Source organism: Lutra lutra, chromosome 4 (genome assembly GCF_902655055.1).
Source record: "Lutra lutra chromosome 4, mLutLut1.2, whole genome shotgun sequence".
In the NCBI taxonomy this organism is placed as follows: Eukaryota; Metazoa; Chordata; class Mammalia; order Carnivora; family Mustelidae; genus Lutra; species Lutra lutra.
Genome location: NC_062281.1, coordinates 49503663 through 49530202, shown reverse-complemented (window position 1 = coordinate 49530202; position 26540 = coordinate 49503663). Strand labels below are relative to the sequence as shown.

General features: G+C 36.2%; 1 protein-coding gene across 1 annotated transcript in view; it reads right to left on the bottom strand.

Moving 5' to 3' along the window:
* The window catches only part of CNGB3 (cyclic nucleotide gated channel subunit beta 3), a 141270-nt gene that overhangs the window by 69965 nt on the left and 44765 nt on the right, over window positions 1–26540 (bottom strand). The window contains exons 4-7 of the mRNA XM_047728366.1: window positions 12446–12600; window positions 9910–10062; window positions 8711–8919; window positions 2403–2453 (exon numbers count right to left, since the gene is read on the bottom strand). Coding sequence (XP_047584322.1) covers window positions 2403–2453; window positions 8711–8919; window positions 9910–10062; window positions 12446–12600 — 568 coding nt within the window. The remainder of the gene's footprint in view (window positions 1–2402; window positions 2454–8710; window positions 8920–9909; window positions 10063–12445; window positions 12601–26540) is intronic.

Genomic DNA, 26540 nt, shown 5'->3' with positions numbered 1-26540 from the left:
TAACTGCGATTGCATATATATATATTTTTAAAGATTTTATTTATTGATTTGACAAAAGAGAGAGACAATGCACACAAGTAGAGCTAGCGGCAGGTAAGGGAGAGGGAGAAGCAGGTTCCCAGCTGAGCAGGCAGCCGGATGTGGGGCTGGATCTCAGGATCCCAGGATCATGACCAAGTGGAAGGCAGACTCTTAAGTGCTTAACCCATGGAGCCACACAGGCACACTGCAGTTGTATATTTTCATGTTTCAGCCTGTTCTCCTGTATTCAGGGCTGATTATATTGTTGGTGGTTCATCCAGATGCCTCAGTTCTTTCTACTGTTCTCCATTTGGGATGATACTGCTAACGATAAACCGCTACCGCTATGAAATCTACCTATTAGATAGTGTGCAGGGTAAGACAGAGGGAAGGGTCAGTCCCATTTACAATTAATCAGTAACTCCAAGAGAAGAAGTTTTTGAAAGTACTATTATAACTAAAAAAGTATTTTAAAATTTGTTACGTATTTAATTATTCTGGTTTTCTGTTCCTTGGGTAGTTGTGAAAATGCAACATCACCTCTTGATTGTAGTGATGACAGTAAGAAATTCTTCTATGTAAGATAATTATTCATTTTCATTGATTTATTCATTTTCGTTCATTTTTACTTGGTTTTGAAACCGTGGTTTTGAAACAGAGTACATTTTACAAACACTTAATGTATTTAAGACATATAGGAACAGTTAAGAGCTTTCTGTTATCGGCCACACATATTAAAAGGGAAGGTTGAGGTAGTTAATTACATATCAGAATTTCACAATAGCTTCATGCTATTGAAAAGAAATAAAACTTTCAGTTTGAATTAACCACATTGGCTATTATAAAAAAATCCTTACTGAAAGTATTGGTTTATAAATTACATCATATCCTGAAACCTCATTAATTTTACCTTACAGATATTGAGTTTGTAACAAGTTAAGAGGTATACGAAGTAGTTACTAAAATAATGTCTTATAAGCAAGAAAGCAGGAGCATGGAACTGTTGACTTGTCTAGAGCTATGGTGGTACCCATGTTTTCTGGCTCAAATCATAATAATATTTTAAAATTTTTAAAAGAAATGTATTAGAACTAATGCATCAGAATTGTGGTCTTTTTACTTGTTGTGTATCCAATTGCTCAAATGCCCACTGGAATTATCTATGTAGTCATTACTCACGTTTGATATTAACACATTAATATGTAACTTGTTAAAGATGATTTATTTCTCATAGAATTGTAGAAAGTTGAATTGAGTAAGAACTGACCAATACTGAACTTTGTACAAGGCACTTTGCAAAACATGTTGAGGTTGAAATGAGTAAAATGTTTCTGTCTACACAATCTAATAGTGGAATAATGAAACACAAAAATAGCTATAATACAATACTCTAGAGAAGCAGGATGTGTTAAGAGAATTCAAAAGGAGTGACCACAATTAAATGTAAAATTTTACATTTATACATCCAAATTAAATATATGAGTTAATTTCACTTATTCAAATTCAAGAAAATGATTAAGAATTTGGAATAAGTTTTGTGACACTTAAGAAGAATAGTCATCCTCTTGTGGAGTTCATCAAAGTAGTGTAGATTATGAGTATGTCTGAGTATGTGGCAATTTTTTTACAAAGAAAATTAAGTGCAGATAAAAACAAATTAAAAGAGATTTTAATCACCATAGATCACCAATGGGGACAATTTGACACCTAACCCCAGCTTTGTATTGTTATACAAAATCTGAGGCCACAAAAGTGTTTTTCTTGAAATGGGAGGTTGCAATTTACCTATACATATTGGGGAACTTTGGAGAACTCCCCAAACTTTGTCTATTTCTCATAGTTAGGAGGAACAAATAAAAGATAACAAACTACTTGGGTATAAATAATTATGAGTGAAAAAACCATACAATTATACTGTTATTTGAGGAAAGAAAGGTTTCATGTTATTGACATAATTGCTTCTTCTTTTTTTAAATTTTGTTTATATAAACAAGAAAGAAATAAGACTAGAAAAAATTAGATAGACTTTTACATCATCATGGTACATGAATTGGAGGATAGCATTCTGTATGGACAAGACAAAGTATACTCCATACTCCTTTACTGACGTTTTCATCAGAATTTAAATGTGAGTGCTAACGTTTTGTTGTGCTTGATAAAGATCCGAATGTTAAATTCCACACTTGCACATTCATGGAAGTCTATCATGTAATTATTGAGAAGCAAAAACTTTAGGCTTGCCTTTGCCTAGAACTTCATCTGTATAAACTTTGTTACAAAGGCTATGAAGGAAATTAAAAAAAAAAGAAATTTATAAATGGGACTTAAAATCAAAATGGTAATGAATTATTTGAACAATTCTGAAACAGTAAGTCACCTACCTGAAACTTTGTAGAACTCCTGTAGTGTCTCTTTAACTCATTTGAATCCACCTGAAATTTTATATTTATATTTTATATTAATTATACTCAATTTCATCAGTTATTTTCTCACTTTAATAAATATTTATACTTATTTCTCTCAACTGGTTCCTTGTAATTTCAGCCAATAAATACACTCTATCCTCTCATCTCTTTAAATAGAATAAAATCTCCCTTGTCATTTGTTTTCTTTTTGCTATTGATCTATTGTTTGTCATACTCAAGCTTCTTAAGAAAGTTGTCTGCATTGCTTTATTCTGCATCTTTCCGTCCGTCATATTTATTCCTCAACCCATGGCAAATTAATGGCAAATTGACCTTTGCTCATTTCTCTTATTCCATTAAGACTGCCAATGAGAAGTCAGCCACTAACATCCTCCTCATGATCATGCCCAAGAAATCCTCTATAGTACTTAGCATTCTTTTATGGCATTTACCATGTTTTGAAATCACACATGTATTTCTTGGCTCATTTATTTAAAATCAGTTTATTCCATTAAATGGTAATCTATCTCAGGACAGGGTTGACTTCGTTTAGCAACTGTACATAGCTAGTGGCTAGAATATATTAGGAAACCAATAAATACTTATTGAGTAGATGAATAGATAAAGGAACAAAAAGATAAATAAAACTTTTTAAAGCATTTGATATTTGGTGGGATATTTGTTCCTGAAACTCTTTCTAAAAATTCTGAAACGCCATTTTTGGTTTACTTCTTCAGTTCTAACTTTTTGATTCTAGGGATAGCCATTTAAATGCCAACGTTCCCCAGGACTCAGCTCTCTTCTCTGCCTTTTTATACTTGCTTCCTAGAAAATTTCATCCACTTATATGGTTACAAGTATCTACTGCTACCTAATGTCACTTTCTGGAGCTATTGACCTGGACAAGCAACTGCCTTTTGTCTTCACTTAGCAGTGCTGCTTATCTCAGATTTAATTTACACCAAACGTGAATTCATCATCACTCTCCACTCCCCACTAGCCTAACTATCTTCCCACTTCCAACCCTTCCTCTTCTTGGGTAATCCTATGAGCATCCTCATCTATACCGGTCAGTGATCCCAGAACACGCATTCTCCCTCAGCCCCCCTCATCCATCCAGCAACAATTCTACTGATTCTCCTTTCCACAATTTTTTTATTATTATTTTTTATTATTATGTTCAATTAGCCAGCATATAGTACAATTTCCTCATGTCCATTCTATCCTTTTGGGATGGGTCTTTTTGCCCTAAGACTTGTTCCCCTTGGTCCATTCTATAATGGCAGCTAGATGATCATGCTAAATCAGATTACTTAACAATCAACATTTATGCGAAATCCTCTGATTCCACATGATTTAAAAAAAAATACAAGCTCCCTTTCATGGTCTACAAAGGCTCTACTTTCTCTGTCTCACTCGCCTCCTACAGCATCCCACATCCACTTTATTCAGCATCAGAGTTTCTCACTTTCATGACTTTCCTATGCTGTTTTCAGAGCTTAGAACATATGTTTTGTTCCCTTTTAGTGGGGGTGGAGGTGTGCAGATAACTGAAGTTCATTCAATAAGATTTGGACCAGGTGTCCTCTCCTTCACATGGTTTTCTCTGTGCCTCATAACCTTTAGGGCTTATTACTGTCATGACTCCCATTACAAACCCTACCATTTTTCTTTTGTCTGTCTTTCATGTGCTGAATTACTTGAGGGTGAGGTCCGTATCTTTGTCTTGTTTTTCCAGTTTCTAATGCAAGCAATGTCTAACACATAGTAGGTGCCCAATAAATATGTGATAGGTGATAGATTAAGAGGCATTTGTTACCATTCAGGCCTAAAAGAATTAATGCTAATATTGGATTTGCTTTCTTAGATTTTGGTTATAGGTAGGGAGGAACAGTCTTTGTGCTATTAATGAGTTGGCCAAAGTATTAGAACCTGGATGCCTGGAAGTAATGTCTTTTAATAATTACCATCCAGACTATCCAAGTTCAGAAGTTTTAAACTTCTGCTGAGCAGTGTTAACTACTGATTAGCCAGCTCCCTAATTCCTGCTCCCCACACCCTATTTTGGCTGTAATTTTTACCCATACATATATACTAAATCTTACAGAAATATATTAGTAGATATATAAGACATGCTCTTCTAATGATTTTTACTGTGAAACTCAATGGCTTACTGAACCACAGGTAGACATAGATAGAAGTTTAAGTTGAATCATGTACCAAGCTTGAGTAAAATCCGTTAGCTCCTTCAAAGCTTATCTGGGACTGACAGAAACATTTCAAGTGCTACAAAGTTAAAATACCGCCCTCTCCTCCAACCCTGGAAGAATGTTTTTAGCACTTTTATCCCTTTACTTTCAGGCTTGTCTATGATTCTATGATTGAATAAATGTAAATGAAATGAAAAATTTTTTGATTAGATAAAAATGAGATCTAGTGATTCTAAAATATCTCTTCTTTGGAGCACTAAATAAATTTGGCATCGTTAAATTTGGGGTCGTTAGTTTTATGACGACCAGCATGTTTACTGGTAACAATTAGGCACTTACTTAACCAATGTTACCCATTTAATTCTCTTTCTCTTTTTAAGCCTTATCATTATGCAAGCAACATTTCTTCAAGAGAGGCTTACTTTAGAAAGGATATGCTGACTGCACCTAAATCTTCCTCCAAAAGATAGTTTTTGAAGAAGCTCTACACAGGTACTATTATATTTACCTCTTCTGATAAATAATTCATAGAAATGCCGTAATTTCATGTAGAACAGATGGATGTGTTTCAAAAATAATAATATCATCTGAAGCAACTACAAGGCAGATTAAATAATTATTCAAGGAGAGAAGATCCTTGAACCAAAATTGCCATTTATCCCCTCCTTCAAACATTTCTTGAATATACTCTCTGAGTTCCTAAGATAGAGAGGGAAATGAATTGGATACTCTCCTTATACTCAAGAAACTTACTATCAGGTAAGAAAGAGAACTACAGATACAAGTCGGAGACATTACGGGAAGTTAAATGTATGGATATTCATTCATTTGATTCATTTAACAATTTACTGTACATTTTCTAGATTCCAGACTCTGGCCTAGGTGTACACATTGTCTTATTTAATCTTCATAATAGTTTATGAGGTGGGCACTATAATTCCCATTTTATGGATGAAAAGATAGTACTTACTGAAAGGTTACATTTATTGTTTTCAAGTAATGCTATTAATAAATTGCAGAGGTGGAATTTGACCCTGGTCTGTTTGTTTCTACTACATCATAATTAGCCTCATTGTTATTTAACAATTAAATAATGGAAGTATGAATAAAATGTACAGAGCATGGAGAAGGGAGTGGTTGATTTTCTTCAGGTCAGTTTCTTAACAGTAACTGAGAAGACGAAGTGCCAAAAATGGTTGACTACAACATCAGGTCTGATTGACATTGTCACCAGGCAGCACTGAGCATTTCCATGAATCGTGATGAGTAGGTTTAGCAATGTTGTGGGTATGATTCTCATATCTCTAATCGTCATTGTCATTTTCAGCTTTATTTCTGCTGTCTATGAAGGAAATTACAGATAAGAGACTCTTTTGTTGATCTTTGATACAAAATTCTTCTATTTGTGTAGTACCATTTTCAGAAGAAGGATATTGCAAATGAATACTGTGCAAAACTTGTAAACCCTCCTAATTTCCTCTGTTGTGGCCTTTTGCACTTTTGTTACTTATCTGTTTTCCAAGGCCTTGGGGGAATTAATATTTCCATCTTCCAGCCCTGAAATACCTGGCAACTGAAGATATTTAATAAATGTTTGTTGAATGAATGAATGAATGAATGAGTGAAGAAGTGAATGAATAATTTAACAGTGTATCAGAAGTAGCAAAGATAGCTAAATTTAGTCAGATGTTCAGTTTGGGTACTTGACTTGCATAGTCTTCTTACCAAAATGTAATCAAGTTTCAAAGGCTAACACCACCTATTCTGAATTAAAGAAACCATTAGATTTCTTTTGAACAAACAAAGCAATTAGTTCCTGCTCTGTATTTGTAGTTTGTGATAATGCATTTTAAATAGAGCCCACTGAGTGTGTTTTTAATTCGTTATTTTTCTTGTTTTTAACACTCCATTGTGTGTAAAGGGCCTTTTAGAAAATTGAAAATAAGTCTCCCCTTACTGATTTTGTTATTTTCCATTTGTCAAACATTGATTTTCTCCCCCCTTGTGCATCTAATGGAGGTTGAAATTAGCGCTCTTTTTTTGTGTGTTGTTTACTTCTTATTTGTACACCACCATCATCATTTATCAAGTTGCCAGTGAGCTCTGGGGATAGTACTGGTGAGCTGACTAGTGCTCTGAAGGACTATTTTGAATAGATTCTTGCTACAGCTATAGCTCTTGCCTTTAGAATTTCTTTCTAGGAAGATTTCAAATAATAGGAGGATTTCTTCAGGAATTTTTTTTTTTCTAAAAGAAAACAATAACCAAAATTTCTCCTTTCAGCTTTATGATAATTTAACACTGTGTGTAGACTCAAAAGAAAATATTCAGGAGATTAAAGAACCCATTTTTATTTTTCAAGAATATGTATGAACCCAAGGAGCCATGTATTCCCTCAGTCTTCTCTTCCTACTGTGACAGAGCCATTGGAGGGTCTGTTCTGTGCAGTTACCACTGAGATTGTGAAGAGGATATTACAGTGGACATCAGTTGGAAAGGAAGCATCCTTCTAGTTAGCTGGGGAAGGGGCTGAGGAGTAGAGGCTTTGAGATTTGGGTATGTGCTTGTGAAAATGTATTCTTCTGTTAGGTTGACTGGATTGCTTATGAAATTCACTCAACACTGAGAATAAATCTAGGAGAAAATAATTTCTCCTAAGGGTAAGAATGGTAGTTTCTGAGGTAGGTCAGTGCATTTGATGGTGAGAATTAGGATGTGATAAACATGGAAAGTGGAAGAGTGAATAGAAGAGATGCCAGCAGATACCATATTAATTAAAACAACCCACAAAACCACAGGTGTGTTTTATGTGCTTGTGATATACACCTGTCTGCAGGGTGTGTGGCTTCCTACTTATGGTCTGGCTGTCTCAGTGAAGATCTTGATGGATCATTGTTAGAGCACTCTCTAATAGCACATTTTGCAATGGTGAAAATATCCTGTGCTCTCTGATATGGTAGTCTTTACCTAAATGTGATTATTGGACACTGGAAATATTGATAGTGTGGCTGAGAAATGAATTTTTAATGTTATTTAATCTTAATTAAAATTAAATTTGAATAGACACATCTCTTTAGTGGCCACTATATTGGACAGTGCAGTGAACCTACACTGATTAAAAGGTTCATGACAGCTTTTCTTTTCTTTTTAAGTTAGGTTTCCCCAAAGTATGAAGATCTAAGACTTGTTTTCTGCACTATGTACAGGTATTGTGCTCAGTGCTGATTATGCAATGATAAACAAGGTAAAGTTTGTGTCCTAGAAATCTTATAGCCTAGTGCTCACAATACCAGGTTGTCTCCTGAGGACGCTGAGTGATAATAATGAGTGTTATAATACCTGCCTTATTCTATTCAGACTACTTGAGGTGTGCTTACTAGAGAAATATTTATTAAATCACTTCTTTTGCATACATAATTTATACATTTTTAAACATTATTTAGGTAAAATATGTATATGGTTTTGACATTCCAGACCTGGTTTTATCTTTCTATCCTCACATATTATCAAATTCTGAAAAACTTGCCAAATGAACCAACATGGTTCATGAGCATGGGTGTTGGGGTCAAGATCTGGATTTAAATTCTGCCTCAGCTGCTGTTCAGCTTTGTGCCTTGAGCATATCTCCTACACTCTCCAAGCCTCAGTTTCCTCTTCCTCTTAATAATATCTTTATTATAGGGTGACTTGAAAGGATTAAATGAGACATTGTAAAGAAATTAACTGGAATAATAGTGATAGCTAACATTTAATATACACTCATTAGGCACTCAACATAGTTCCAGGCATCACTTCATTTAGTCTTTCCATCAACACTGTGAAGGTACTATTGTTATTACTATTTTTAAGATGAGGAACCTAAACCACAGGGATATTCATGGTCCCCTGTACATAGTGAGTTCTCAATGGTTGTTTTGTTGTTGTTGTTATCGTTATTACTGTATTGGTGGTTTCCAGTGGTTAAACACTCATCCAGGCAGAGATAGCCAGTCAGACATTAAATAGTGTTGTAAATTTATTTTTGTAGTTCAATCTGATATTTGTCAGTTTCTGCTTTTCCCCAGTTACACTTACTATTATGTCTCCTCCTTTTATAAACTGGAGTCTGGGCTGGATTAATAGCATATCGCAAAGGTAGATGATATCACATATGATGTCTGTAATAAACCAATAGTGTGTGTTGTCCGGTGTTTGATATGGAAAGACGAAGCGCAGTGGTATAAGCCAGCAGTTCCAGTTATAAGCAATGGTGACGAGCAGAAGCCACAGAAGATAGTGTCGATCTAGAAAAATCCAAATGGCATGTAACAAGCATTAAAATAATTCTCTTGCTTAGTTTGGTAACATTGGAGCCCTTTCGTCTGGAGCTAAGCAAATTGTTATAAGAGGGTCTATTAAAATTCAGTGCAATTCTGACTCTACAGTAGAAAGCATTGAGCTTTACAAGGCTTGTTGAGTGATCTTACAGCTCTTTTGACATTGGAGAGAGGCATTCCTCTCTTGTTGACAGGTGGCCTTTCTGAGTCTGTCCCTATAAGTAACTGTGCTACATGGATCAAGGAAGAAGAGACCCAGGGAATCCAGAGATGCCCTGTTTGGATAACTGCAGCAGCAGGCACTTTGTGCATTGGTAGTTAAGATGCAGGGTCACCCAGGGAGGTAGACAAAAAGCCACATCTTGCCATGGCTTTTTGTCTACATCTTGCCGAGTATGGCTGACCTGGAGAGGGCAGAGAATCAGCCCATTAAGGCAGTCTATGTCCTTTTACGCGTTGCTTTCTTCTGCCCAAGGGAGGCCATAGGAAAGGATTTGTTCAGTTAGAATAATCAACAACATGAAGGCATGGAAGAAGACAGACACTTCATAATGACTTTTTGGGTGAAGGGTGTCAGTGTACATATCACTGAATGCTTTGGGACTTTCTTTTCAAAAGTAATTATGGGCAGCATAGACCCTGGACTGCCTTTTATTTATTTATTTTTATTAACCAATCAATCAATCAATCAATCACTTATCTATTTTGATGATTATACATTTACTTTATTCCTCATTATCCTGGTATGCCCTTTAAAAACAGGCAGGAATATTTTATCTTCCCTTCACCAGAGAGGGGCAAACAATCCATTGCATATTTAATATAGTTTAAATTCTGCTTTCTAGATGGATTCAGGATGTGGACTAGGGAGAAATGGAGGCCATCTGTAACTTTGGGTTACAGGGGTTTTGGTAATATCTAGCCCTCCCACTGGGATAGTCTACCCTTTGTTGGTACCTGTGTATGAATCTATGCTTCTTGGAAGTCTAATTCGTTTTAGGTACTCTGTCAGAGGCATCTTCTGGAATTTAAAACACAGTATGTGATAGTAATGTTCTTCTTTTAGCTTAGCATTACTTTCTTGTGTTGATGGTATAGCTGTGGGCTTTGCTTTATAGGGAAAAAAAAAAGAACACATTTTTAAGAGGTTAGGTTAGCTTAATGAGAAAAGCTTGGATTTCTCGAGTCAGAACATTTCAGAATCTTCCCTTCTCAGTTTAGGTAGATAAGGCGTGTTATGACTTTGAAAATAGCTACATTAATGACAATATCCAGGTAATAAAAACACTGAAATTTGGAAATAAACAGCAGATTTAAAGCTTCCCAGTAAATTATCCCAAAGGTGTTACAAATATCATACTTTAATTAATTAATTAATTTAAAGTAATCTCTAGGGGCACGTGGATGGTTTAGTTGGTTAAGCATCTGCTTTTGGTCATGATCCTGATCATCAGGTCATGATCCCAGGGTCTTGGGATTGAGCTGCATGTCAGGCTCCCTGCTCAGTGGGGGGCCTGCTTCTCTCTCACTCTCTCTCTGCCTCTCTTCCTGCTTATGTGTACTCTCTCTGTCTCTCTCTCTCAAAGGAAAAAAAGAAAGAAAGAGAAAAAGAAAAAGAGGGAAAGAAAGAAAGAAAGGAAGACATCTCTACACCCAATTTGGCGCTCAAACTCACAACCCCAAGATCAAGATTTGCATACTGTACTGACTGAGCCAGCCAGGCACCCCAAAATTAGGATATTTTAACATCCTATTTTAACATTTAACAAGCTAATTCTTACATATTTTGTAGCATAAATAAAGTTAGAATCCTTTAGATTTACATTGAAAAGTATCATTACAAATGTACATCATGCCACAGGTTTTAATTTCATGCCTCTTTAGTCTCACACATATCTTTCAAGTTATGCATAAAACTCAAAATATTTTTTAACTTATCTTTATCAAAATATAATGACTGATTTATTATAGCTTCTTCTTTTAAAAAAGAAACTACATAATATATATAATTATAAATATATTATTATATAAATGTATATAATATATACTATATAGTGTGTATATATATATACTATATAATACATAGTTTATTTTAAAAATCCCTTTTATCTTGTACAGAATTATAAGGAAACCCTCAGTTCCATCTTATATAATTAACAGTTTGATTCTTAACTGCTATCAAACAACAAAATTTTCTTCTATTTTTATCTATACATATATAAATATTTTTACAAAGATATAACCATAATATATATCATTTTTGTGGTCTGCTTTATTGTACTTATTAATTTTTCATAAAGACATTTCTGCAATTGCTAGGGAGGCTGATAATTGCCCCAGTCTGCCATGTGATTAATTGATGTTCTTTGCTATGTTGTGTATTAAGGTAGTGTTCTATTTTTATAAGTGCTTTGTATATCAGGGATATTTTAAAAAGATTTTATTTATTTATTTGACAGAGAGAGAGAGAGAGAGAGAACACACATGCCTACAAGCAGGGGGAGTGGGAGAGGGAGAAGCACTCTCTGCTGAGCAGGGAGTCCATTGCAGGGCTTGATCCCAGGACACTGGGATCATGACCTAAGCCGAAGGCAGATCACATTAATCGACTGAACCACCCAGGCACCCCTATCAGGGGTATTCTTAATTAATATTTACAATAAAACTTGCCGTAGCAGATACTGTTGTTGCTTTGCTTCTATACCATGAGCAAAGCAACACCTGGTCTAAAGGTCCTGTGCAGAGGGCTCCCTGTGTCAGTCTCCCTCAGCATTTTTTCTCAGATGGCTTGCTTAAAGTGCTGGAGAGTTAGCAACATGCCCCAACCGTAACCCTTAACTAATGGAAAACAGGAGTTGGTGGAATGATACCCTGGCCACTTCCTCCAAAATGCATGAAGAACTTACACAACTCAACACCAAAAAAACAAACAATCCAATTAAAACATGGGCAGAAGACTTGAATAGACAAATTTTCCAAAGAAGACATACAGATGGTCAACAGTCACATGAAAAGATGCTCCACATCACTCAGCATCAGGGAAATAGAAATCAAAACCACAATGAGATACCACCTCACATCAGTCAAAATGGCTAGTATCAAAAAAGACAAGAAATAGCAAGTGTTGGCAAGGCTGTGGAGAAAAAAGAATCCTCGTGCACTGTTGGTGGGAATGTTAATTGATGCATCCAACTGTGGGAAACAGTGGGGAGGTTTCTCAGGAGAATTTTTAAGTGTGATCCAGTTTTTTAGCTGGATCAAGTCTGAGGGCCCACAGAAGAAGCCCTCTCATTAATACATCTTCATTGTCTTAACTCTTGTCTCCATCTCTCTTGTCTGCTTTCACCTTCCTGGATCACCCTCAATATAAACTATTTGCACCTAAGTCATTGTTTCAGGGTCTGCTCTTGGGGAACACAAACTAAGACTTTTGTAAAATACATGTCCCCTCATAACCTCTTTCTTTCCAGTACTTTGAGGTAACAAACCTTACCAGTTTGGGGGCTGGCTTCAGGTGACGATATATCTCCTTCTGCCAACTTTTTCTTGTAGAGCATTGTTCTTTGACGCATCCTTTTCACCAAGTTGTGTAGCTGGGCATCAGCATACTCATTTATAACAGGGGCTCCAAGTGGTTTGCTTTTTGGACTAAATGAGGAAAAAAATGGCGGTAAAGATGGATCCATGCAGAGATATATACAGGGAAGAGATTAATTTTTTTCACCCTTGTTATAGACCCTATGTTATTATCTGCTCCTTTCTGCGACTGAAGAGAAAAATTCAAAAATTAAGTTTGATGGAAATAGTACTGATGGAATACAGATTTGCTAGTAAAATATTAGAACCCACAAATAGTAAAAGTCCATTCTTTATAATATTAAATCTTGATGACTAGGATTATGCTATTAAATTGTATTATTAGAAGAAAGAAAAGAAACTTCACCTGGCATGGCATGCTCTTTTAAAAATTCTGCTTCATCATTGAGAGTCTTCAAGCATGTCACGCTCTTAGCTTTATAAGTGTTCTCAAGAATGGTGAAGACTGAGATGCAATGGAAGAAAAATCCGATATATTTTTGAAAATATAGAAGTAGGAAGACATTAGGTCTTCAAAACTGGAAATTTTTTTTCTGATTAAGAAATGTCATATATATCATTTTACTGATTTCTTCTTAAACTCTTAGCATGACTAGCAGTTTATTCATCCATCAATTTTACTGATTTCTTCTTAAACTCTTAGCATGCCTAGGAGTTTACTCATCCATCAAGCAGTTATTGAGTTTTTACCTTATATACTGGAATAAAAAGATGAGTTAGATGGAGACTAACTCTATGGAAGCTCATAGTTTAATGTGATGTGATGTGACTAGAACAGAATGTGTATATGCAGGAAGCCAGGTAGCAGGGATGTTGGAAGTGGCAATATGGAAAGGTGAGTGGAGTCAGGTTATGATGTTTCTGTATGACCTACTTATGAGTTTGGACATTAACCTGTAAGGTAATGGGAGCCAATGCAGAGTATTGAGCAAATGAAGGGTATGAGAAGATATTTTTGGAGATGTAGCAATAGGGGCAAAGTTGAAGAGGCACAGTGTAAATGCATGGAAACAAGGAAAGAGGTGAATGGATTAAGTTAGAACTGATAAGGGTAAAGGAGAGGGACTAAAGAAATAATTTAGAGGCAGAAATGAAAGGAGTTGAACTTTCTGGGTCTTTTGGATAAATCCAAATAAGAAATCAAGAATAACTTCTAAGTTTCTATTACTAGAGTCTAGATTTATGAAGATGACATTAATATAAAAAAGAATTTAAAAAGAGATGTTTGTATATAGTAGGTATGTTGAAAATCACTTTTTTGTGTGTATATATTTAATTCAAAGCATTTGTAGGACATTGTGTGATAGGACCTTGATTATGCTAGTGAGGAGATATTTGGAAATCCAGTTCTTATGACAAAACCTTGGTGGTCATTAATGTATATGGGATGTTTGAAGAGATGAATGTAGATGGCATCATCATAGACTGAAGTTCTCCAAGTCAGTAACTATGTGCGTTTACTTTATACTCCCCAAGACCTAGGACAAGATAGGCTTTAATAAATCTTTATTGAATAAATAAACCCACTACCTCCAACCTTTTGTTTGACCTTATGTGATGTGCCTCAGTGCACTAAAAAAATCTATAAGAAGTGAGGTTGAGAGCTGGTGGATCATTAACTGAAAAGTCAGGTATTCAAACTGTTAAAATGTCTAACTCAAGCCTTAAGATTTAAGAAGCATGTTTTTTTCTTTTCCTGAATCATCGATAAGCCCTAATTGACCATATAATTGCCATTTAATCACACTAGTTTTTACTGTGCAAACCTACCTCATGATTAAAATGCTGAAAATTATATTAGAAAGCATGCCTGCATTTTAAATGCATAGCTGTCTTTCAATAGCTATATATTTTTCTTTTTGTATTAGCTGAGCATTAATATGTCAATTTATTTCATCTTTTTCCCCCCCAGCTTCTCATGTAGAGTAATCCCTGTCCATCTTCTCCCTTACCTACATATATACAGAAGATATGAATGTATTTTTTCTTGAGGTAATTTTGTGACTGAATGAAAAAAGGCAAAAAAAGAAGAAACTTGTGTTTTTATGAGACAAATGAGGGTAGAAGAGAGAAGCAATGGCTATGCCTTATGTAACTATGCTTCATTTGAGTGATATTTGATATTTCTTATTCATATTACTAACTATAATTTTTGAAGAATTATTCCTCATAATTCCTTAATGAACCATATTTTACATAAATGTGCAAACATTTTATAAATTTTGGTAAAGAAAAATAGAAGGAAAATCTTACTGAAACAATTATTGAGATGAGTGAGGCTTTTAAAATTTGTTTATGTATCTATGGAAGAATAAAAAATTAGTTAGAATGACATTTGTTCTTTTAATTTTTTTGATAAGAGTATAGAGAACACTCATTTTAAAAAAGAGCTGATAAAAAATAATATCACAGTAGTCCTCATTTCTTGAAATTCAATTAGAAAAAAAAGAATTCAATTAGAGATATAGGCCAAAAAAATTACATATTTGACAATTGTTCTTGGGTTGCAGGAGCTTTTGCTCCTCCATGGAAAATGCATCATAGTAATATTGGGATGGGTTAGAAGTAGGTCTGTCTTTTGCAAAACAGGAGAAAATCCATTGTGAAAGGGGAGATAGGAAAGGGAAATTTGTGGTCTGTGGGTGTACTCGGGATATCAGTTTTAAGAAAGAATACCTAAGTAAGATGTGGATCTTGAAATTGATTCTTTTAAAACTATCTTGTATTTTTTAAGACTCTTGGATAGTTTTCATGTACACTCAGTGATACATATGCTCTAGCTTAAACTTGTTGCTTTAGTATAATACAAAGGGATGAGTTCTTTTGATGAGGTAAAATGGATGGTTGTTGTCAGGGATGATTTCACAATGAAAGATGAATGGCACTTTGACAATATAAAGGGAAAATATTCAAGTCAAAGGATACAGCTGGAGAAAAAGTGTATCAGTTGCTGCTCTATGGAGTGTAATAAAGACTCAAACATTTTAACATAAAATCCCAAATCATCCATGATTTGGTTTGAAAGGTTAGTTGAGACCAACGGAGAAGCAGAGTAAGATTCTAAGCAGGAGAGGGACAGTATTAGCTATCTTTAAAAAAAAATAATGGAAAAAAGAAAGATGATTATTAGTTGTGGTGTGGAAGAAGTCTGATTTGAAGAAAGGAGAGAGCTGAGTTGAAATATATGGGTTAATATAACAGTGGAAATTTCAAGTTTGAATAGTGGACTACATTGAATGGTGTTCTGCCAAAATTCATTTCCAACTGGAGCCTCAGATTGTGATCTTATCTGAAAATAAGGTCTTTACAAATGTAACTAAGTTAAGATGAAGTCATACTGCAGTTGGGTGGGCCCTTAATCTAATGACTGGTATCTTTTTTTTTTTAAAGATTTTATTTATTTATTTGATAGAGAGTGAGTGAGAGAGAGAGAGATTGCATGAGCTGGGCAGAGAGGGACAGTGAAAGGGGGAGAAGCAGGCTCCCTGCTGAGCAGGGAGACCGGTGCAGGACTCTATCCCAGGACCCTGGGATCATGACCTGATCCAAAGGCAGCTGCTCAACTGACTGAGCCATCCAGGTGCCCCTGATGGCTGGTGTTTTTACAGAAGACCAAGCAAAGGCAGCGAGGAGACACACAGGGAGAACACCATGTGACAGTGGAGGCAGAGACTGGGGTGATGAACCACAAATCAAGAAACACCAAGGATTGCTGGCAACCAGCAAAAGCTAGGAGAAGGGTGTGGAACAGTTTCTCCCTTAGACTTTCAGAAGGAACAAATTTGCAGGCACCTGAATTTCTGTAGGCTTGTAGCCTATAGAACTGTGAGGGGATAAACTTGTGTTGTTTCAAGTCACTCAGTTTATGGCAATTTGTTGTGGCAACCCTTGGAAGTTAGCAAAGTGGGTGACTGTGATGTTGCATGGGCAACTTGGATGGAGGTCTATATTATAAAATAACTACAAATTCATTCAATTTAGTATATGTTTGTGGATGAACAAATTCTTTTGAAATACATTCTGTAAGCAGGTAGTTGAGAATCTGGGTTTGGAATTCAGCAGTGAGAACTGAGCTGGATGGAGATGTTGAAAGAGGTATCACCTTTTTAGAGGTGATGGCAGAAATTATACAGTGGATCCGATTACTGGTAAGAGCCTGCATAGAACAAGAAAAGACTGGCAGGTCAAACCTTGTAATTTGCTGACATATAAGGAGTAGCATAAGATAAGGAACTGGGAAGTAGCAATTAGAGAGGTAGATCTGAGAGACAAAAATGTCACAAAAATCAGGGAAGCTAAGAGTTTGGAAACGGAGGTCAGTGGTGTCTCATGTTGCACAGAAACTGCAAATTTTGTCATTTTTGCCTTCATAAGTATTTTGTAAAGGTGCACAGACTCTGCCTTTGTTCACGAAGTGGTATTTTAGACTTCCATTCATTATTTCCTAAGCTCAGTTAAAAGTGGTATTTATTCCTTCTAGTAAAATGTTGAATAAACTTTGGCTTTTGCAAACTTAACTGAATTCTTAATGCTTAATTAAGAATTCAATTCATTTTTCAGTGACTTAAGTCTTTAAAAATTCCAGTTGATCAAAGTCCTTTAAAACCATTATTCATGTCTTGTTGAAGATAGGGATTGGGCAAAGAATATTATATTCCAATTTAGGAAGATATGGGGGAAGAGAGGAGCAGGTCTTTTTTCTTTTGTTGTGTTTTCTAAATAATTAATGATAAATTCAGACAATTCTCAAAAGTTATATTTGAAGAAAAGAAACTTCCTTTGAATAATGACATTTTTATAGGAGTAAATTTTGGAATGAAAATACCTGAACTTAGTATAAAATTCTGATTATTGGGACGCCTGGGTGGCTCAGTTGGTTGGACGACTGCTTTCGGCTCAGTCATGATGCCGGAGTCCCAGGATCGAGTCCCGCATCGGGCTCCCAGCTCCATGGGGAGTCTGCTTCTCCCTCTGACCTTCTCCTCGTTCATGCTCTCTCTCACTGCCTCTCTCTCAAATAAATAAATAAAATATTTAAAAAAAATTCTGATTATTACTAATGTATCTGGTGGTTGACCATAAAACCTACAAATTTTAAACAAATTTGGGCTAGTATAGTTATAACTCAACCAAGTCTTACTTGGCTCCTTTCTCATATTCACCTCTAAATACTGTGAAGATTTTGAGTTGTTTATCACATTTCACTTGTGCATATGGTATTGTTTGTACACATTAGTTTCTACATATGGAAATGTACATATGGAAATGTACATATGGATGTTATGATGCACAATTTCTTAAACCAAATTCTTGATCTGTCTAGAATAGGCTACAATACATTTGTGACTCCAGAGTTTATTTCTAAATCCTTGCCAGCAGTCCACTCTCTAGATCTTTTCCTCTGTTAATCTCTAAGTACTGGAGGTTGTGTCCAAGATATTTATTTTTATTGTTAGTGAATCACATTGTAATGGTCCATAAATATAGTGGTGCCTAATGTCGTTAAAAGTTAAACATTTTAATACTAAGGTAACAAAAAAGTTATAAAAATATTATCATATAGTTTATACATTTATATCCATAAGACTCATATGTACACATGCATGCATACACATCAACATACACATGCACCAACATGCGTAATAGCAATCCTTCCCAAATCTTAAACCATTAGGAAGGAGAATGAATACACATATCAATACATACCTAAAATAATCATAATACTTATATGTTTTATGTTGATAAACATGTTAAATTCTCTAATGATTTCAGGTACTTTTTGAGAGTAAAAGGAGAAACAACTAGGTTTTTATCATTTTTTCATATAAGAGCAGCCTGAAAGAGTCAAACAATGTGCTCAAAAATGTTTCTGAAAAATGGTGCCTTGGGAAAGTTCTAAGGTGCATTTTGAATGCCTCATTCATATATTTAATGGATATTCATTGTGCACTTACTTTGCTTCAGGAAAGATGACATGTCCTATATTGACTTTAAAGATTCTTTGAAATATTTTTTTTTCTGAATAAATTTCTAGGATTTTACATTTTTATTTATTTATTTTTTTTTAAAAAAGAATTTATTTATTTATTTGACAGAGAGAGATCACAAGTAGGCAGGGTGGGGGGGGGAAGCAGGTCCCCTGCCGAGCAGAGAGCCCAATGTGGGACTTGATCCCAGTACCCTGAGATCATGACCTGAGCCAAAGGCAGAGGCTTAACCCACTGAGCCACCCAGGCACCCTGGGTTTTTTTTTAAATTAAAAACTGATTGATTAGAAGGTACCATGAAGTGAATTGTGTCCCCCTCCAAATTCATACTTTGATGCCCTATCCCCCAATGTGACTGTATTTGGAGATAGGGTCTTTAGAAAGGTAATTAAAGTCAAACATGGTCATAAGGTTAGGCCCTAATCCAACAGGACTAGTGTCCTTAGAAGAAAAAGAGGGCTCTCTGCATGCACAGAAGAAAGGCATGTAAAGACACAGGGAGAGGGTAGCCATCTATAAACCAGGAAGAGAGGTCTTACTAGAAACTGTGACAGCACTTTGATCTCCAGCCTGCAGAACTGTGAGAAAATAAATTTCAGTTTTTTAAGTCATTCAGTCTGTGGATTTTGTTATGGCAGCCTGAGCAGACTATCCCAGAATGCATACATGTCTAGAAAAAAAGGGGTAACACTATTTTAGAAGCAGATGAAAAATTAAATCAAGATAATAGGCTGAAAGCCATAAATGTCTAGAAATGACAAAAGAAAAGATTTAAAACATCCACAATACTGGAAAACAAACAGGAAAGGCTAGCTAGAAAACGGAAATTTGAAAAGTTTTTTAAAGACAAAAAGCACGTGGGTTGAGATGTTAACTCATTCAATTCTCACAAATTATGATGTGTACAACACTGCTGTTAATAACGAAGAAAAACACTGCCCAAACACTGACAAAAGATATTTGTTGCAAAGTAAGAGACTTTCTGGAAGTTTTGGGGGTGGATTTAAGGGGTGAGAAGGGGCCACTGTCAATCATTAAGATGATTACATAAGGAACAACATTCAGAGTAATGAAGTTGGTTGCTTTCTTTCACCCCTAACCTTCACCAAGTGGATAGAAGCAGAAGTCACTGCCTCCAGGATGTAGCATGAGATGGGATTTGGGCTTGAAAAGCTGAGCTGAATCCCAGGTGAACTGCAAGAATAAGAAGACCTGGGTGCACTCTGTCCAGAAGATGAGTTAGTGGTAAATTCTTGGCAATGTGTTCTTTCCCACAATCACTGTAGAAAGAAAATTGTAAATGGAACAGAATCTATAGCAATGGTTTACTACATGGTGGAGTGAGGTAAGGATGTAGAATAAGAGGGGGTTGAGTGGGAATAATTTTCTCTGGGTGCAGGCAGTAAAGGGGCGGTATTGGCTGTATCCAATTTAGTAAAAGCTAGAAGTGACTGAAAGTTAGTTTCTTTTTTATTATCACTGTATGCTGATAATCCTGAATAATGTTGATAATAAAATACTTCTACCTCCAAGGTAGACCCCTCCTATTGCTCCCTTTTTGTGCACTACTGATCTACACAGGTTATGGGGAATTTCAAGTACAAAGATGAATAACATATGCCAAGAATTACCAAACAATTGTGCAAAATCAACTTTGTCAGAAGCACTAAAGTAAACAAATGAAAAACTAATATGAGAGGAAACAAATAAAATAGACAATAATTAAAAATAGAGATAAGAGGAGCACTTGGCCTAAACCCAGCAGGAGAAGAGAAATAATAAAGATCAGAGCAGAAATCAATGAAATAGAAACCAAAAATAACAGTAGACCAAATCAACAAAATTAGGAGCTGGTTCTTTGAAAAAATTAATAAGACTGATAAACCCCTGGCCAGACTTATCAAAAAGAAAAGAGAAAGGACCCATATAAATAAAATCATGAATGAAAGAGGAGAGATCACAACCAACACCAAAGAAATACAAACAATTATAAGAACATATTATGAGCAACTATATGCCAGCAAATTTGACAACCTGGAAGAAATGGATGCATTCCTAGAGACATATAAACTACCACAACTGAACCAGGAAGAAATAGAAAACCTGAACAGACCCATAACCAGTAAGGAGATTGAAGCAGTCATCAAAAATCTCCCAATAAACAAGAGCCCAGGGCCAAATGGCTTCCCAGGGGAATTCTACCAAACATTTAAAGAAGAATTAACTCCTATTCTCCTGAAACTGTTCCAAAAAATAGAAATGGAAGGAAAACTTCCAAGCTCATTTCATGAGCCAGCATTACCTTGATCCCAAAACCAGACAAAGGCCCCATCAAAAAAGAGAATTACAGACCAATATCCTTGATGAACACAGATGTGAAAATTCTCACCAAAATACTAGCCAGTACAATCCAACAGTACATTAAAAGGATTATTCACCACGACCAAGTGGGATTTATTCCAGGGCTGCAAGGTTGGTTCAACATCCACAAATCAATCAATGTGATACAATACATTAATAAAAGAAAGAACAAGAACCCCATGATACTCTCAATAGATGCTGAAAAAGCATTTGACAAAGTACAGCATCCTTTCTTGATCAAAACTCTTCAAAGTGTAGGGATAGAGGGCACATACCTATATATCATCAAAGCCATCTATGAAAAACCCACAGCAAATATCACTCTCAATGGAAAAAACTGCGAGCTTTTCCACTAAGGTCAGGAACACAGCAGGGATGTCCATTATCACCACTGCTATTCAACATAGTACTAGAAGTCCTAGCCACAGCAATCAGACAACAAAAAGAAATTAAAGGCATCCAAATTGGCAAAGAAGAAGTCAAACTACCACTCTTTGCAGATGATACGATACTATATGTGGAAAACCCAAAAGACTCCACTCCAAATCTGCTAGAACTTATACAGGAATTCAGTAAAGTGTCAGGATATAAAATCAATGCAAGGAAATCAGTTGCATTTCTTTACACAAACAACAAGACAGAAGAAAGAGAAATTAAGGCATCAATCCTATTTACAATTGCACCCCAAACCATAAGATACCTAGGAATAAACCTAACCAAGGAGGCAAAGAATCTATACTCAGAAAACTATAAAGTACTCATGAAAGAAAATGAGGAAGACACAAAGAAATGGAAAAATGTTCCATGCTCATGGATTGGAAGAACAAATATTGTGAAAATGTCTATGCTACCTAAAGCAATATACACGTTTAATGCAATCCCTATCCAAATCCCATCCATTTTTTTTTTTCAAAGAAATGGAACAAATAATCCTAAAATTCATATGGAACCAGAAAAGACCTCGAATAGCCAAAGGAATATTGAAAAAGAAAGCCAAAGTCGGTGGCATCACAATTCCGGACTTCAAGCTCTATTACAAAGCTGTCGTCATCAAGACAGTATGGTACTGGCACAAAAACAGACGCATAGATCAATGGAACAGAATAGAGAGCCCAGAAATAGACCCTCAACTCTATGGTCAACTAATCTTCAACAGAGCAGGAAAGAACGGCCAATGGAAAAAAGACAGCCTCTTCAACAAATGGTGTTGGGAAAAATTGGACAGCCACATGCCGAAAAATGAAACTGGACCATTTCCTTATACTGGACCATGAAAATAGACTCAAAATGGATGAAGGACCTCAATGTGAGACAGGGATCCATCAAAATCCTTGAGGAGAACACAGGCAGCAACCTCTTTGACCTCAGCTGCAGCAAGTTCCTCCTAAGAACATTGCCAAAGGCAAGGGAAGCAAGGGGAACAATGAACTATTGGGACTTCATCAAGATGAAAAGCTTTTTTGTACAGCAAAGGAAACAGTTAACAAAATCAAAAGACAACTGACAGAATGGGAGAAGATATTTGCAAATGACATATCAGATAAAGGGCTAGTATCCAAAATCTATAAGGAAATTATCAAACTCAACATCCAAAGAACAACTAATCCAATCAAGAAATGGGCAGAGGACATGAACAGACATTTCTGCAAAGAAGACATCCAGATGGCCAACAGACACAGGAAAAAATGCTCCACATCACTCGGCATCAGGGAAATACAAATCAAAACCATGATGAGATACCACCTCACACCAGTCAGAATGGCTAAAATTAACAAGTCAGGAAACAACAGATGCTGGCAAGGATGCGGAGAAAGGGGAACCCTCCTACACTGTTGGTGGAAATGCAAGCTGGTGCAACCACTCTGGAAAACAGCATGGAGTTTCCTCAAAAAATTGAAAATAGAGCGGCCCTATGACCCAGCAATTGCACTACTGGGTATTTACCCTAAAGATACAAATGTAGTGATCCGAAGGGGCACGTGCACCCGAATGTTTATAGCTGCAATGTCCACGATAGCCAAACTATGGAAAGATGTCCATCAACAGATGAATGGATAAAGATGTGATACACACACACACACACACACACACAATGGAATACTATGCAGCCATCAAAAGAAATGAAATATTGCCATTTGCAATGATGTGGATGGGACTAGAGGGTATTATGCTTAGCGAAATAAGTCAATCAGAGAAAGACAATTATCATATGATCTCCCTGATATGAGGAAGTTGAGAGGCAACGTGGGGAGATGGGGGGGGGTAGGAAAGGAATAAATGAAACAAGACGGGATTGTGAGGGAGACAAACCATGAGACTCTTAATCTCACAAAACAAACTGAGGGTTGTCGGGGGGGGGGGGTAGAGTGAGGGTGGTGGGGTTATGGACATTGGGGAAGGTATGTGCTATGGTGAGTGCTGTGAAGTGTGTAAACCTGGCAATTCACAGACCTGTACCCCTGGGGCTAATAATACATTATATGTTAATTAAAAAAAAAAAAGAGGAGCACTTGAGTGGTTTGGTTGGTTAAACATCTGCCTTCATCTCTGGTCATGATCTCTGGATCCTGTATGGATTCCCTGCTCTGTGAGGAGCCTGCTTCTCCCTCTTCCTCTGCCCCACCCCCAGCACTTGCATGCTCTCTCCCCCTCTCTCTCTCCCTCTCTTTCCTTCTCAAAGAAATAAAATCTTTCAAAAAATGGAGATATGTATTTTTAGTGAGATATTTAGTCAGAATAGGTTATTTTGAAAGAGAACCAATTAGAAACTTGGAGATAAAGAGTTTGACCAGACCCCCACCCCCTGAAAAAAAGCAATGAAAACAGAGAGAGATATTATAGAGAAACCTTTTTTCATAACTGAGGAAATATGCAAGTCTTCAGATTAAAAATGTCACCAAATCCAAGTGAAACAAAAAAGAGAAAACACAAAGACCAAACCATTATAAATCTCAGAACACTAAAATTAAAGCGAAAAATGTTGATATCTTTGAGAGGTGGGAAAAAAATCCCTATATATACAGAAGCATTAAACTGGCATCAGATTTCTCTTTGGAACCACTGGATACTAGAAGCTAATAAAGCAACATCTCAAAATTTCTAAGGGAAAATGAATTTTCTTTGAACTCCATACTGCCAAACCCTATACAAAATCAGATTTTTGCTATACTCTGGGAGACTTTACCTTCCAAGTATAACCCTGTCTGGCTTAGCGAGCAATAAATTTAATTTTTGTGTCAGGTATTGCATGGTGGCCTCTTCCTTTGACATTAGGAACAGAATTGAAAAGGTAAAATGGTTAAAAAGAGGAATAATATGAAGGAGTTTGGATTTTAGTTAGTAGAAGATGTAGATTTATGGAAAAATCTCTGTTGAGAAATTCAGTTTAGGTCTTGAGGCTAAAGTAGATGCTAAAATCTTGCCCCGAATCTAAGTTTGGGAACCACATGCTGAAGAGAAATACGCTATTTGGTAGATCAGACTGTGGGTTTATTTACCCACCTACGTACCTTGAGTGGAAATCTTCCCTAAGAAGCAATCTATGTCCAGATGGGTTTATTACATAGAAGAAGAAAAACACCCAGAGAAAGGATTAGTGTCTGGTTTCTTGCCTTTAAGGCACAGGAATCCCAATCACTACTAAGCATACCATAGCAGATCAATGTCTTGGTTTCTGACTAGATTGGCAATTTCTCCTGCTATGAGAAAATTAGGAATGAGAGAGTGGATAGCAAGAAGCAGATGTGACAAGGGGGATGTGGAACTATTTCAATGCCTCCAAACAATGTCAGTTACCCTGAGGCAGATTTGTCTTTGTCTTGGTAGCTGTATGTGTGGCTGTGGCTTGGAGACAGAAGCATAATCTTCTGATTCAGAGCAGAGATTGGTTTCTTTTAAAGAGATGCCAGTGGAGATGTACATAGAAAGTACTTGGCAGGAAGGGGTTCCATTTGGGTTAATTCAATAATTTAAACGTGAAGAGAAATAATTTGTAGGAAGAGGGAAACCTAGCGAATCATTCAAAAGTTGATGAAGCAAAATCAGAGGACATCCTCAGAGAAACCAGATATAGTAAGCAAGTCAGACTAGGAAAGGGAGGAGAAGTCAGAGTGCTAATCATCAGCACATAGAGTTAGGTCACAATTCTGCACAATGGGTACAAGACTGCAGAATAGAAGTCTACACTCTGGTGGCTGTATGTGATTGTGGTTAGCTCTTAGCGCCCCAGAGCACCAGGTTCCCAGTCCCTGCCCATCTAGAAGTTAGGAGGTTCAGTGTCTGACAGGGCAAAGTTTTTGGGTAGATTCTTCCTTAAGAGTGAGTGAGTAGTAAATGGTTAGCAGGAATACATTTCCTTGATTGGAAAATATTTGCATAACTTCTTTTCTCTGAAAGCAGAGAGACATCATTTGTATTTCAGGTGCACAATTAACAGTATCTAATAAAGTATAATAACAAATGAATATTCAGTTTGATGTTGACATAAAGGAGAGGACGGTGCGTACATTTAAGGGATATTCTGAGTGCCAAATTCACAGCTTCTTCTTTTCCTTCTTAATGCTAGGAAGAGACATCAAATTGATCTGAAGCACTGAAGAGCCAAACTAAACATGTTCAAGAAGGTGTCGAGGAGGGGCACCTGGGTGGCTCAGTTGGTTAAGCAGCTGCCTTCGGCTCAGGTCATGATCCCAGCGTCCTGGGATCGAGTCCCACATCGGGCTCCTTGCTTGGCGGGGAGCCTGCTTCTCCCTCTGCCTCTGCCTGCCATTCTGTCCACCTGTGCTCGCTCCCTCTCCCTCTCTCTCTGACAAATTAAAAAAAAAAAAATCTTAAGAAGGTGTCAAGGAATGTGGATAAAACTTAAGTAATTTTGACTTTTAAACTAATAAATGAAGGGATGAAATGTCTATTAGTAGTAGGTTAGTAAAAAACAAGATGAAATTATAAGTTGCTAATAACTGCTGAAACTCAGCGAGAGAACAGTGCTAGTAGCTTGGCTACATTGGGACTTTTCTTATGATGTAAGAAGACCATAATAGCATTCCTGCTCAGTTAGTAATTATATTTTCATAAAGAAATTTGTACTGACTGGGACACTGCCATAGTTTTGATTGCTGTCAGTTATCTACTGCTCGGGACAGACCTGTAGGACATTCATGTCATCATTAAAAACACACCAACTGATTTTTGACAAAAGTGCAAAAGCACTTCAAAGGAGAAAGGATAGCCCTTTTGACAAATGGTGCTAGAGCAACTGGACATCTAAGGCAAAAAAGTGAACTTCAACTTAAATCTCAGACTTTATATAAAAATAAACTCAAAATGGATCATAAGGTTAAGTATAAAACATAAAATTAGAAAACTTTTTAGAAAAAGTAGAAGATACTTCTCTGGATCTGGGGCTAGGCAAAGAGTTCTTAAATTTGACACCAAGAACATAATCTACAAAAGGAAAAACAGAAAATTTCACCTATTCAAAATTAAAAACTTATGCTCTTATTAGGAAGATGAAAAGATAAGCAATACCATGGGAGAAAATATTTTCAAAGAACATATCCAACAAAAATCTAGTATCTAGAATATATAAATGACACTAAAACATGACAGCAAAAAATAAAAATAATTTGGGGCTTCTGGGTGACT